This window comes from Dromaius novaehollandiae, chromosome 1 (assembly GCF_036370855.1).
Source record: "Dromaius novaehollandiae isolate bDroNov1 chromosome 1, bDroNov1.hap1, whole genome shotgun sequence".
In the NCBI taxonomy this organism is placed as follows: Eukaryota; Metazoa; Chordata; class Aves; order Casuariiformes; family Dromaiidae; genus Dromaius; species Dromaius novaehollandiae.
The window spans coordinates 21,468,710-21,483,328 of NC_088098.1; the positions used below are offsets into that span (position 1 = coordinate 21,468,710).

General features: G+C 36.4%; 1 protein-coding gene across 9 annotated transcripts in view; it reads left to right on the forward strand.

Annotated features, from left to right (window-relative positions):
* The window catches only part of CADPS2 (calcium dependent secretion activator 2), a 326,801-nt gene that overhangs the window by 285,226 nt on the left and 26,956 nt on the right, over nt 1-14,619 (forward strand). For all 9 annotated transcript variants that reach the window (XM_064506953.1, XM_064506939.1, XM_026113099.2 and 6 more), the window contains 3 exons: nt 4,277-4,351; nt 7,858-7,941; nt 8,039-8,071. In XM_064506953.1, coding sequence (XP_064363023.1) covers nt 4,277-4,351; nt 7,858-7,941; nt 8,039-8,071 — 192 coding nt within the window. The remainder of the gene's footprint in view (nt 1-4,276; nt 4,352-7,857; nt 7,942-8,038; nt 8,072-14,619) is intronic.

Consider the following 14,619-nt stretch of genomic DNA (forward strand, 5'->3'; position numbering starts at 1 on the left):
CATGCCCTATACAGAGCTCTAAGGAGTCGTATGATTTCTTCAAGTAGAGTCAGATGTGAAAGGTTCCACTCTGTGTTGTCAGACAGGAGGAAATTCTTACTTAACATGTAATTAGGGCATTCTGCTCATAGTAAGTAATAATAGCACCTTAAGTTCAGAGATTAAATTTGATCCAGAATTCCGTGGTTTTCCTGTGTTACTTCATATAATGGTCACCATTCTTCCAGATGTCTTCCACTGAGTCCACTCTCATCAAGAATCATGAATTTTGTCACTGAGAAAGGCTTTGCAGCCTGCTTTTTTTACATATCCTCTTAAAATTTAAGAGGAGTGGCCTGACTGGGATACAGGCTCAATCATTACATTGTGTTTAACTCATAACTCAGCTGGCTGGATGCCATCTACATTGTTTGGCAGTTGCTCTAGGAGGGTTCGAGAAGCATATCTAGGTGAGAATAGCCTTATCTATTCTCCAAATTTCAGACTAACTATTGGTGCCAGCTGCTTGCTTCATATACCACTAGAATGGCAGTTCACCGAGTATAGAGGAAGGAGTACAAGACAGCTGAGTAATCTACAGTTTGCTGCTATTTCTCAAATGGCTGTCTGTCTGACTTCTTAGATCCAGTGTACATAATCTTTTGTTCTTATATGCTGAACAGCATCCCTTCTTTTCTTTTCTTCCTGGACCAGAAGCCAAGAAGTACTATTCCTCTACAGTCCATGTGTTCTGAGTCAAATGAATGGCAGCAGTAAGGGAAAACTTTTCTGTCATGCAACATTCAATCATTCAAATATCTGGGGAGCTTTTATAGGTTTTGTTACCAGAGATAAACAATTTAAAACCTATTAACTTAAAACTTTATAATCTAGATGCTGCAGTAATCTGGCAGCATTGATACTCTTGAGAATAGTAGGCAAGAATCAAATAGAAAAACATTGCTGGGGCCACTTAGGTTGAAAAGTAGTTAGATCTGAGCAGAAGAGAAGAGTTTGTTTATTTTTCTGTATAACCAGAATAGTATGAACAGAATAAATGAAAATTGATCTATACTGTTGAATGCTTCATGGCAGAATGTATATAGAAGAAAAAGCTATTTTAACTGTTTCAGAATTACAGCTTCTCAGTACCATATCAAAGGTCATTAAGGAAGAGATGTACTACTTTTCAATTATTTCTCAGTTTGGGGGAAAATGGCTGATGTGCTATTTCAGTGGAATGCATATATTTATGAAGCCAGTGCTCTGGCTGTAGAAATATTTTCATAGAAACATTCTACATTTGTAGAAACATTTAGGGAAAAGTGGGCTTTAATTTGATGAACTTTGGTTCTAGAGCTATTTTGGTTCATAAAATTTGAAGAAAAATTTCATTTAACTGCAAGGATTATAGGTGGTTTGATAGCAAAAGGGCAGAGACAATTTAATATACAGATAATACTGTTTTAATATACAGATAATACTGTTATATGTTGACAATAGCGGTTTCAGTTCAGATGGTTGTGTGCTGTTGATATTCACAGCCATCCAACCTTAAAACAAACAGAAGAACATAGCTTTAAAAGTTTTAATTTTTTTTAATCATTAGGAAAATAAACAAATCAAGTATTAGGACACAGTGAGATAGAATAGAAAAGAAAATGGAATATACTGTTGAATCAAACAAGTTACAGGTCTTAATGGATCACCATCATCGGGATTTAGGAATAAAATCCCTCTGTTACCCAAAAGTACAAGTGCCTGCATGCAATAGTTTGTCTCCTTCCAAATAGTGATACTGGGGCAATTTCTAGGAGCAGGGAGCCATATTTGGAAGACCCACTAGATGGTCCTCTTTGGTTACATCCCATGACACCCTTTGCCACTGAGTATAGTTTTCTCCCATGTAACTCCTATAGCTGCAGCTATTATTTTACTGGGAGCAATTGGAGAGACAGACAGAAGATAATTCTGGATTATCTTCTTCAGGGGGCTTTGGGATCACGCTGAAACTCTGCAAGGTGCATTCAAATCATTTAACTGTGGGAGCCGAATTGTCTAGATTCAAGCCCCGTGTAGACTGTGACCACATCAGCCAGCAGAGCAGCGTAAAGGCACAACTCTCCATAGGTGTCCATGAACTTGTTGGCTTTTCACAGAACAAGGCTGGCAGAAGCAGAAAAGGTAGACTCCTGTAGGTGCTGATTTCAGGGTCATGCACACAACTTTGCCAGCTCATACAGTTTTATAAATTCTACAGTATTTCCACCTTCCTAAAGGTCCATCTCCTGGAGTCAAATAACCTTCCTTGAGGACATGAAGTTTTGTTTTGCGGTAGGGGTTGTCATCTTGCTGGAAGTTGGAGAGGGGAGCTTAAAGAAATTTCTGGTCTCACAGTTTGCAAAATAAATCTTGAAAAAATGTAACCTAAAATGAAATTCAGGATAAACAAAAAATCAAATATTCTGAATATTCTAAAGCAATGTCATGATTTTGGAAGCTTGTTTTGTGGTTTTTTGATTTGTTTGGATTTGGTTTTGCTTTTGCTTAGTCACCTAGTACAGTTACTTATTGATTATATTCCATTCCTAGTAAATTATACTTGCCTTGTGGTGATAGTAAAAAGAAAGAAAGAAGAAAGCAAATATATAGGAATTGGTCCTAGAATATTCATAGATTCATTTGCTTTAGTGTGCAGTGGAGTTAAAGTTGCTGATGCTTTATGGGAGGAACAACAGTGTTTTTTCACAAGTCATAGGAATATGTGTAGTTTTCACATGCATCTGTGGAAATGTGAGTATTTATTATTTTCAGAGTACGGAACCATTGCCTTCTGAAGAGTGTTTAAGCAACAAATGTCACAGGCAGTTGTGGGTGATTTAACTACTTAGCAGACCAGGAGAATGTTATATTGGTCAAGAAAGGAGTACAATTGGAAACAAATATATCTGGAACTACTGAAAGTTCTTTGATGTATTTCTAATATGTTCCTTCACTCTTCAGAGATATATGCTGATATTTGTATGAGATGTGTATTCATATTTTCCCAAGTGTTTTTATTAATCACTGAAAGAAGAAATTAAGAACAAAAATTAACATGCTTTGAAAACAGTAAATGGTAACTGAAACAGATACATATGTGTGGGTAAATCTCATGGTTGTATTTTCTCTTAATTAAATGCAAATTCAGTAGATATACCATTTAGAAAATCGTTCCTAAATATATTAAGTGGATCAGATTTAATGTTTTGATCTGTATGGCAACTTTGAGACAGAGGAAAAACAGCCTTCAAAAACTTACAATTCTGAAAACTATTCAGCTGGCAGCTGCTAAGTTAGGCTAACGTTTATACTGACCTCAGTACTTTTACTCCAAGCATTATGTTGTTAGCTGTTCCAAGTAGCCTTGAACTATGAAGATAGGGTTAGTCTTTACAAGTCACATTTTCTGTGAAGTGGCTATTGGGGACAATCTTTGCTGTCAGATAAATGTTTCTAAAGGAAGAATTAGTGTTTAAATTGATGTGCCTCCTCGACAGAATGGGATCCCTAGTTCCTGTTAATTTCAGGAGGGAACTCTGTAGTATTATCTAAAAAGTCTTTCAGATTTATTTTAAATAGTATTTACTTAAAGACACCTTCTTTATAAAAAAAGTGAAAGAAAAAGGCTATGGAGAATGAAGTCTGTTTTATTATGCCTTTTATGGCCTATTAATTTGTTACCATCTATTCTGCTTTGTTGATGAAATTTTAATTTTGCCCTTGCTTGAGCATATTGTAAGATTTGTATAAACTGCAGCTCACTGTGCTAACAAAAAGGCTCTTTTAGGATGAACAATTGGAGCTCATTTTATTTCTAGAGGACATTTAAAATAACTTATGAATGAGAGTTGTCAGACATGAAATGCTGTATTAATTAAATCTTATTCTAGTCTTTTTGCTTCTCCTGCTAAACCAACCCTTTAGAGGAAAAATACATGGCCACCTTAATTATATAGAAGACAAAAAGTATCCTTCACATTCCTTCGCCTGAATAAGAATAAGAACTCAATTCATCTAAATAATAACCCCATTAGCTGCTTAACTCAACAGTGTACATGGGAAAATTTTCAACACAGAATGTAAGAAAGTTTTGATTGGATGGATCGTTTTCAAGGGTTTGTTCTTCTGATGTTCAAAATGATAATTTTAAGTAAATCTGATCTGGCAGGGTTATCAGCTTTGTACCATTTATGACTTATGACAAAAGTGTGTGTTCATATACATGCTAATGCTTTCTTTACCTTTTGAAATACAGCAACAATACCATTCAAAGATAGATGACTTGATTGAAGAAACTGTTAAAGAAATTATTTCGCTTCTTGTTTCAAAGGTAAAACAATTCAGATTCTGATTTTTAATAAAACAAATTATTTCTTGGTTGATTTTCTGAAATATCTTTGAATATCACAATTTTTCTATGCTTTCTAAAATGAGATTGGGGGACTGAAACATGATTTGTGCATAATGCTCATCGAAATAACACTGAATTTATAAAATTAAATTTTATAAATTGGGAGAACACTTTCTGTGCAACTTGCTGATCAGATTAGTTTTTCTTTTGTATTGTATTATAGATGAGAACTACTGGCACCTGGCAGAACTGATAGGACTTGATTATGTCAATATCATCTTTAGTACTAGCACATTACTTTGATTCTTTGTTTAATTTTTCACATAAAACTTTCCTTCTAGCATTAAGAAACATTTAAATTACTTTGTATTTAGAGATAGACAACATGCAAAATATCTGTATAACTTTTCAATGAGATTTTGCTGCACAAACTGTTTAATTAAAAAATATTTTAAGCTATTAATTCTTGAAAATTACCTTGTAGTTTTTAAAAGTTAAAAAGAAAATATGTTTTGACATGATATAAGTATTTGGAAAATATGTGAAGAAAAATTAAACAATGTCTAGTGGTACTGTCACACCTCTACTGCAGTAAAAATCTTTAATGCTTAATATAAAAGAAAAAGCTTTCTGTCACTAATAGTTTGAAGGATACAGAAAATGACACTGGGAGAAGAGAAAGATTTTACAAGATGTTATGTTATCTATTCATTGCAAACTACCCAGAAATGTCTGCTTTTCAAAAGAAGAGAAATTAGATATACATTTGCAATTTGTGAATTAGGGACAAAAGTAAGACTGTTATCATATTTTCCGCATGCCTTTTTTCATTTGTTCATAGCTTGATGGGGGAGTGTCTCTACTCTGATTGGCACCCAGCATGCTTGCACATAAGTTGAAGAGGAAGTTTTTGTAGAGTTTTTTAGAAGTTTAGCAAAATGTGTCCAATTATTGACAAATATGTAAAAACAAACATTTTTTTCCCCCTCAAAAGTGATGTTTTTATGTAAGCATGACTACAAATGGTTCGAGAGTTTCAAGTTCTACATGCAGCTTGTCATCACTCAGGGCTAATCTGTCAATTGACTTTTTAAACGTTATTGAAGAAGAGGGGAAGAGAGGGGAATGTAATGAGAGTGTAGTGCTATTAAAAGTTCGTCCTTATAATTAAGCTGTTTTTAATAGCTGAGATTGTAGGAGATGGAAGAAAAGAGTCATATTCCTTGTGGATGTATATACAAGAAATTCTAGAGACAATTACAGATAAGTACAGAGGGGTTTGTGTTATTAGTTATCATATATGCCATCAGAGGATGATGAAATCTCGGAACAGGGAGCAAATATTTTCTGTCATTGGCTGATCATTAGAAGCTTAACCAGCCTCTTTTCATTTGAGATGTGAAATGCCAATGATATCCTGACTGCTTCCATTTCGAGGAGGAAAGCTTCTGAGGGCAGAGAGGAAGACTGAGGTTTCACTCTTGGTTTTGGTCAGAAAAAATGTCTGTCAATGTGCATAATATCCGTGTACATTCATTCTTTATCTAATGTATTTTAATTATTTCTTAGCCTTTTCCTTTGAATTAAAATGCGTTTCCTTCATGTTTCAATGAAATATGTTTCAGCATTTGTTTTTAGCTGTAACAGTCATCTATGAAAATGAAAAGAATATTCTTAATTCAGTGAGACTATATTTAGTAAAGATTAGGCAGTGAATGATAGGGACAAAACTTTCCAAGCTAAAACATTAAACAAATCACAGGAACAGCACACAACAGTGAAAAAAAGCACACAGTGTCTCAGGGTAGCCAATGTGGAAAATGTGAAGCATACCCAGAAATGCTCTTAGAGCTTCACAAGTCTGTAGAGTGAGATCTCGGAAAACAAGTGACCAGCTCCATAACTAAGTCTTTCAGTTAAATGGCCATCCTTGAGGCTGCAGTGTTTTGCTTTCTGTTCTTTTATGTCCGATTTATTAAAACCATTTGTTGACAATGTGGACACCATGTTGTCTGTGAAATCAGCCCCTTACGTAGTAGATCTTTGCACAATACGACTGAGCACTCGTTTGCAGAAAGAGTCCTTGTCAGTCAGATGAAACGAGTATGGAGACTGCAGTGTATGAACAGCAGCTTCCCACAGGTTTGCGATGCTAAAGCAGAGAGCTGGTATCCGGCCTGACAAGGGGGCTCAAATTATACTGTGCATGGGGTACAGAAACAACTGCCATTCTCTCTGGTAGTTTTTGATGTGGTTTTATTTCTTGACCAGCAGCTACATACTACAGTCTTAATTAATCACTATAAATATGACAGGTTAGACTGATAAACGACAAATGTAGGTTTGCACTTGCTCTTGCTCCTTGAACTGTTAAGAGCAGGGCTCATTGCAAAGTGATGATCTCAGTTCCTCTGGAGGTGACACTGTTGTGACACTGTTACAGTGCCCATTAACAGCATGCCAGATGGAATTTTGCTCTGTCCTCACACTCATAAAATGATACTCGTGGTTGTGGGAATGACTGTATTGGGAGCAAGTGATGACTTTTAAAACAATCTTTATATAAACTGGAAGACAATTCATATGTGAAAAATAAATGTGCACACATGAAACAGCTGACAGATATTTTATGTTATACACCACGAATGACATGAGTAATGTAACATCACAAAGGAACATAAGAAGGAATTTTCTTTGCTTTTAGAACAATTTGGAGGAGTTTTAACATTAAGGCTACAATTAATGCAAAGGCCCAGAAGAGAGATTTTTGTGGTCCCTGAAAATAAATTTTGGCAAAAGGACCTTTACAATATGCTTATTGAAGAGTCATGCTGCTCAGAGAATTAAAGGTGAAACTACTGGGCAAAGGCACCACACCATACTAAAGACTGAGGGCCTACGTATCTTGGCCCCTTGTTGGCCATGCAGTAATAATTCAACAACACATACTGTTGCTGAAGATGGACTGACAGAAAACAATGGTGCTGTCACATTGTTGGATAAAATTAGCCCTGAATTTCTATTGAATAACAAAGGTAAGAGAAATGTGATATTGAGATAATCAGCTTTAATGATTATGCTCCATCATCTTTGAAGCTGGGATCTTAGAAACTGCGGTCTTAGAAAATGACAAGTGTGTTTTCTGCCGAAAATACATGTTGGGTAGGCACACTCCTATATTTAACCACACAGTCTAGAGGCAGCAAAGAGGCATGGATTAGCAAGCTCACCCCAGGAGAATTTTTGAGTTGGGTTTCTACTTCTGCAGCAGTTACATTGTGATTTCCATCAATTCAATTTGTAGGTGAAACTGGAAAAAAATGCTATGATTTCAGCATTTTGTGAGATAGAGTAGATAGTCATATTTACAGATTGCATCACCTTGTTGCACAGTAATAGCCTGATGAGGGAGAACTCACATTCTCATCCAAAATATTTTATTTCGATATTGTGCATTTGGATTTTGTTTTGTGCTTTTGCTCCAGGTTGTTTCAGTGTTAGAAGGTGTGCTGTCTAAACTGTCAAGATATGATGAAGGCACTTTCTTCTCATCATTAGTTTCATTCACTGTAAGTGTTTGAATTCCCAATGTTACTGAATTTAAAATTACACACAATCCTTAATTATAAGCACTTACTGTGTTGTTTTATTTTTAATTTTCTAAAGGTGAAAGCAGCTGCAAAATATGTTGATGTTCCTGTAAGTACAACCTTTTTAATTTTTTTTCTAGTGTTAATGATAATTCGCAAAAATAGGGGTTTTGTTAGCTCACATTTTTCATTGTTGACATTTTGCTTTCCTACAGAGATTCATTATAGCTTTACACAGAGTATTTAAACAGCCACTACAGCCCTCAGAGGGCATTTCATTTCCCTTAAGCAACCAGTAACTCTCAAAGCAAAGCTTAGAAAGGTTATTCTCAATGCACTTTTTCAGTTGTGGAAGAGTGAGGATTGTAACCTAGATACTCTTTTATAGAAGACTTTCCATTATTTGGATAAATTGTTCAAGTGTTCATGATAAGCAACAAGTAAAAGCGTCATCTTTGGCTAGCTATTATTCATTAATTTCTTACTTCAGGACCAAATCTTGAATTCCTTGCTTAATCCTTTGTTTTATGAATCCGTATTTGATTTATCGCTGTTTATGCAGTGTTCATGTGGTGTGAATAAAAATTAAAAATAAATAGGTTCCTGATGAAGCTATTTTATACATAAAAACAAATTTTCAGCTATGCTGTATTAGAAATTTTTTTTCTTTAAACAGCAAGGAAGAAGTTATCAGACAAATATTGTCAATATAACTGTCAATAAATATCCTTTTTCTCTCACAAATCTGTGTTCTAATTACTTTTTAATATGATTCTAAGACAATCTTATTTGCCAGGCATGGGAAAAAGAATGATTAAATTGATGATGTTTATGACATTACAAGAAATACAATTACAAGTACAGAAGAACCCCAGCTATGCTAGTCTGTATAGCAGCTAAAAAAATCTTTTCAACAGTTTTATGTGTAAAAATATAATACTTACAAGCATATATTAATTATTTTTAAAAATCCATGCATGCTAAATAAAAGGAAAAGTCACTATTTACAGAATTTGTTATTTTCTCTTTATTTTATTTTCTCTTTATTTATTCATAAGAAAACAGATTACAACATTTCTCTTCAGATAATGCTTTCAGCATTTTTTTCCTATTTGGTTACAAATGGATTTTTTTCTTTTTGTTGAATTGTATAAATGCTCTTCTGTGTTATTAAAGAAAAATGGCCCAGTCTTGCATTCAAAGGGATGACCTCAAATCAAATCCAGTTCATTCATGTTAATATTTTATGCTATGGAACTGCCCAAAAAGGTCCTTGGCAAGGCACTTAAGACTCAAAAGCGTAAGGAAAAAAAATACTGAACAAACCAGAAATCCATGGATTTTTGTCAGGTTCCCTCTCCATATTACGTAGAACATCTATGAGAAGGAGCTAGCAAGGGCTTTTTTTCATGGGCCTGGGGGTGTTAACAGTGAAGTCAGTGGTAAAGCTAAGACTGAAAACCACCTTTGCCACAAGCTCACTGAGTCAAGGGAATATTGCAAGTCAGGTCCAAAGCGATGCTGCTTCTGCAGAAGAGGAAAGGGGAGAGGGGAGGTGGCTGCTGGAGCTCCGCTCGCATCCCCACCTCTGCTGAGTGCTGTTGCTTGGCCTTCAGACGAGACTATTTGCTAGACTGGCTATCGTTATCCTCACCTTTTTACAACCCCTTCGCTTTTCAGCTATCCCACACGCCTTTCCTGCAGCCCAAGACTGTAAACTGCACTTTGCAAGGCTGCAGCTCTGACCAAACAAACATTTTTCAAACTCTGGAGGACCTTTTTCCTGGCTCGAGGGAATGTGGAGGAGTTTAGAAGGGTTTGGGGTTCAGTTTTGCTTCTTCACATTCTTCCCATCATTGTGAAGATACAGTTGAGGCAAAGAATAAGAGGAATAGGGTCCTGCCACTACTGCCACAACTGGCAGCCAGTGACCTGTGCGAACAGAGTCTAAAATCACCACTTGTAGATGATACAAATTCTGACTGCAAAGGAGGCCTTATGTCATTACATTACAAGATCTTTTCTTGGACTCAGAAATGAAGTGAGAAGTGGGGAGGGGGCAGCACAGGGTGAGGAATTTATTCTGTACTCTTACTCTTGCGACAGTAACCTAGCAAGTCTGCACTGAAGCTAATTAAATGCCTGTTGTGTGGGTGTATTTTAAACAGATATCACTTAAAATGTCTTCCTGTCTCCCATTAGCACACACCTGCATCTCTTGAGGTGACTTAAAAGTGACCATAGTGGGGCAAGGAATGAATACTTATAAAATCTTATTCTGTGTTTGGATTTAGATTGCATGAAGTGATAGATGGCTTGCATGGACCCCAAAATGCAGCCCTTTAATTGGATGTAGTTTCAAATATGTGAGAATTGCGTGTCGTTAGGTAACGACATTCTGCCCCCACCGCCCACCTTCGCTGGAGGATCTTGTCAGGTCACTTCAGCATTGTCCTTGGGGCCTGTGAAACAGAGGCTGTCGATTACTTGGTAGATCAGGGGGTGAGCAGTCAGGGGCATTGGAGGGCAAACGGCCGTTGGTATTTTTTCATGTGTGTGAGTACAACAGAGTTTTTGATCTTTGACTCTCAGGCTGAATGTTTGGCAAAGAAGAAAAAAATGCTGTTTTATAGGGAAGTAAGAGGAAAATAACTTTCAAAATAGACAAAAGAGATGTCAAAAGACAATAAATATAGTAGTGAACAGAATGTTTTAGACATAGGATGAGATAGAAAGGGTCTAAAAAAGTGAAAAGGTAAATAAAAATAGAAATAATTACAGATTAAGAAAGAAAAAGGACATGCTTGAATGACTCTTGGTCATTTTGAGGAAAAGGTTAATTCTATTAATATCAACAGGCAATTTAGACATTAAGTAGTTGGACACAAAGATATGCACTCCCCAGAAGGCATTCTTTAACTTCTCAGGGCCAGAATGGGAAATGCGGACTCTGATTTGCAGTTCGTTTGGTAGCTTTGTTTGTGAAAGTATTCAGTATTGCTGTCTACCCTTCTATTGGCTAATCTTTGCAGTGAATTATGAATAACTCCATCCAGAAAAGCAGAATCCCCTTTTTTTTAACCTATTTAAGAAAGCATCCAAAATAAGTCTCCATTTTTCAGAATACTCTTTAGTAAGCAGGATGCGCACAGTCACAAGGAACTTTCACTGATCTCCCCTGGCACTCGGTGTAGGGCACTATGTCTGTTTTCTGAACTGAAATCCCACTGGAAATACTAGGAACAACACAAAATAATTCAGTGTAAGAAGTGTAAAGACAATGATATCTTATGATTTACTAAAAGTGCTAAATAAAATAACTAGCTACTACTATGTTATTTGTTTTTCGGTAATTCTCACACTGTGCCATGCTCTAAGGTGAAAGAAATTATGGCTGCTGTGCACCGGGAAGAAAGCAAATATTTGGAGAAAAATAACACAAAAACTGCAACTATAAGAAATACTTCAGTTTATTTTCTTGGTAATGCTGTGTTTTGATGCTCAGGAATTTGGCAATGCTATGTTTTGATGTTTGTGAATACAGGAGCCAATTTAGTTTAGTCAAAACTTCTTTTAGAACAAGTTACCCAAGTCTGCTATAATTCTTTGTTACCTTTTCTTAAAGCCTAAGTGGCCATTAGGACATGCAGAAGTACAACAATTCTAATCTTTGGTTTTAATGATCTGTTCACATAGCCATTAATCAATGAGAATAGGGAAAAAATGCAATAGAACTGAGGGCAAAAAAGTATGCTGTTAATCTTGAAAGATTATTACTCCTAAAGCAGATACATAATTTCATTACGTGTTCAGTTCTCATTACGTGAGTCAGTGCACACCAATAATTGCATATCTAGCTGGTCATTTCTACAAACATCTACCTACTTTTATTATACAAATTGAGCATTTAGTCACGTGCATATTTATATACTTCTTGTTGTTCAGAAAGGTAGGTTTAAATTCCTTTGTAGGAGCCGGGACCCTGTGCCAGTCTTTCCAAGGGCGCAGAAGGAACCGTGTGCCCCTTGGTTCCCGTAGGCCAGGTGTCGCGCCCAGTGCGCGGGGGCCACTGGGGGACCCAGGCTGACCCAGCCAGCACAGAGGCCACACTCGGCCAGGCCTCCTGCACTGCTCCTGCTTTTGGGCAAGGTCAAAGGTGCGACAGGAGGCCTCACACATGGGCCAGCAGTTGACTTACAGGGTCCCGTAGAGGCCAGAATGGGAACTCTGCCTCCTACCAGGCACAAATGCATTGAGGCCTTCCAGAGGCCTCTGTTTCCAAAGTTCACACCTGTATTGCATTACCTCATTTAACAGGTTTTAAGAAGTGAAAGATTCTTCCGGGAAATCAACGTTTATTGAGGTGTGGCAATACTGTGCCATCCATTTTTGAGCAGGATTCACTTGGAGACCTCTGTTTAAAAATAAAGAGCACAGAACAGTCGTTATCCTCATGCTCAGTTTTGGCCTCCCTTCTTCCTCCTTTGTATATTCCCAGACCTGGGAACTTGCCCCTTCTGTTTCCAAGCCCGTAAAAACAAACTATTGCAGAACTGGAAGAAAAGCTCTGCATCATCTGTTTCAAGGTAGTCACATTTCTGAGATACCTCTTAAATGGAGATCGAAAGGTTGGTTACTAATCAGTTGGAAAGTTAAAACAATGTAGTAGAATACAGTGGTTTCAGGAAAAAAAAAGAGTTTAATACCAGATTTTGTCATAGTAACTGTGTCTTGTTGAAGCCCCTTAACGCTAGAGAATTAGGATCATGATACAAATACTTGCACACCTCTGTTGCCCTGTGGATTCAATGAAACTATACATATATGAAAATGCATTTGCGTAAATGCTTGCAGAATCACAGCTTAAGTTCTGCATGACAGTCCTCTCTTAAAATGCACACCTTTAACCTGTGCAAGGTTGCTTCTTAACCTACAAGATACATAAGAAGCAAGGAAAATGCATTGTATTTTTTCATTTAAGCAAAACAGAATTTTTCATAACCATAGAAGCAGAAAATGCTACCTTGGAAATAAACTGTTTATACAAGTGGTGCATCCTTCTGCCTAGTTTATGTATTTTGATTTGTAGGAAATGAAGGGAATGAAGATCTTGTGGTGAGTACCAGTGGTTTCTATTCCAAAAATATTTTAATGATATTTTAATTAAAAAGCCTAAGTGATGAGCATTGCAGTACATAGAGGAGAAATTTCAGGCAATGAACTTTCCCAAATTCCTCTTTTATTTGGTAGTGGACATTTAATAAGGAGCACCTATGTTTTTCACAATAGCCCGCTCCACCTCATCACTCCTTTTCATTTCATTGTTTTATCAGTGCTGTGGTTAAAATGTCTCCCTCCAGCATGCAGGGGAGGGGAACGGGGTAGAGAGGAGAGCAAATACAAAATACCATAAAGTTATTATATAGCTGGTCTGTAACACCTGTTCTAATCCTTAAAAAATGAACGCTTTGACAAGATAGCAGCTCTGTAAAACTAGATGGTTTTTTTTCTTGGTAATATCAGGAATATGAGTATGTTTAATGCTCTCTGCTGCTAAGAAACATTTTGTGACAAATGTCAAAGTGAGAATAAACATAACTCAGGTATCTATAAATGGCTTTTACTGAGATTTGTGACAAACTATTACACTGTAAAACGCTGTACAGAAACTTTGCCGTATCTCTCCCGTAGGGAAAGGCTAATATTAGTGGCAGTACTAAACTTGTTGCAGACCTTTCAGCACCAAAATATTTGAGTGCCCGAAAATCAAGACAATGCAGCTTTGCTTTTGACTAGATGCCAGGGGCAACTTTTGCTAGTGGGAGCGATGCGTGCTTTCAAATTAAATCAGTCTTAATATAGCTTCTATATCATCTTTGAAACTGGAATAGTGTATTTAAAAATTTGTGTCTTTGTTAATTACACCCCAGGACACTGTTTTCCTGTTTTCCTGTGAAAGGTTAAGCTGTTTCTTCTTTGTCTAAATTTGTTGCTATGAAAAAATGACTGTGGAGCTGGATCCACCCACCAGTGAATAGTAAAAGAGACAACCTGCACCTGTGGGATTAGGTGTAACAGCAGGAAGTAAGAGCGCTTGCAGTATGTAATTAACAAGGATTTCTTTTTTTTTTTCCCAAACAGCATGTTCATCTTGGTAGGTTGACTAGTGATTAACCCTAAAAAAGAATGTACTGAAGTCTACACCCTTGTTTAAACTCATTCACTTGCTAGTGTATTCAGTTACTTGTGTAACCAGTGACAAAGTAACCCTATTTACAACTCTTCATTTCCTGGTATTTTATTTGATGTCTTTGTGTTTCCAGTTTCTCCATTCATCTCTTTGTTTGATTCCTTTTCACTTTCAGATAGGCAAAACATCTTGTCTGCTTTTCTGAATAAAACAAATAAATGTACAATAACTTTTAATCAATCATAAAATATACTTTTTTTTTCCTTGGGGAACTTTTCAGGCTGAATACCTTTTTTTAAACTAATCCAGATAAATATACCAGGTTAAAATCTTCTCTCAATAATGTGTAAATAGTTTCTTCTCATTAACTACAGCAGATGTTCTGCCAGAGTATCAGAGGAGGAGAATTTTAAATTTTGGATATAAAAGTGGAGACTGAGTTGCTCACAGTCTGCCCACTATTAGTA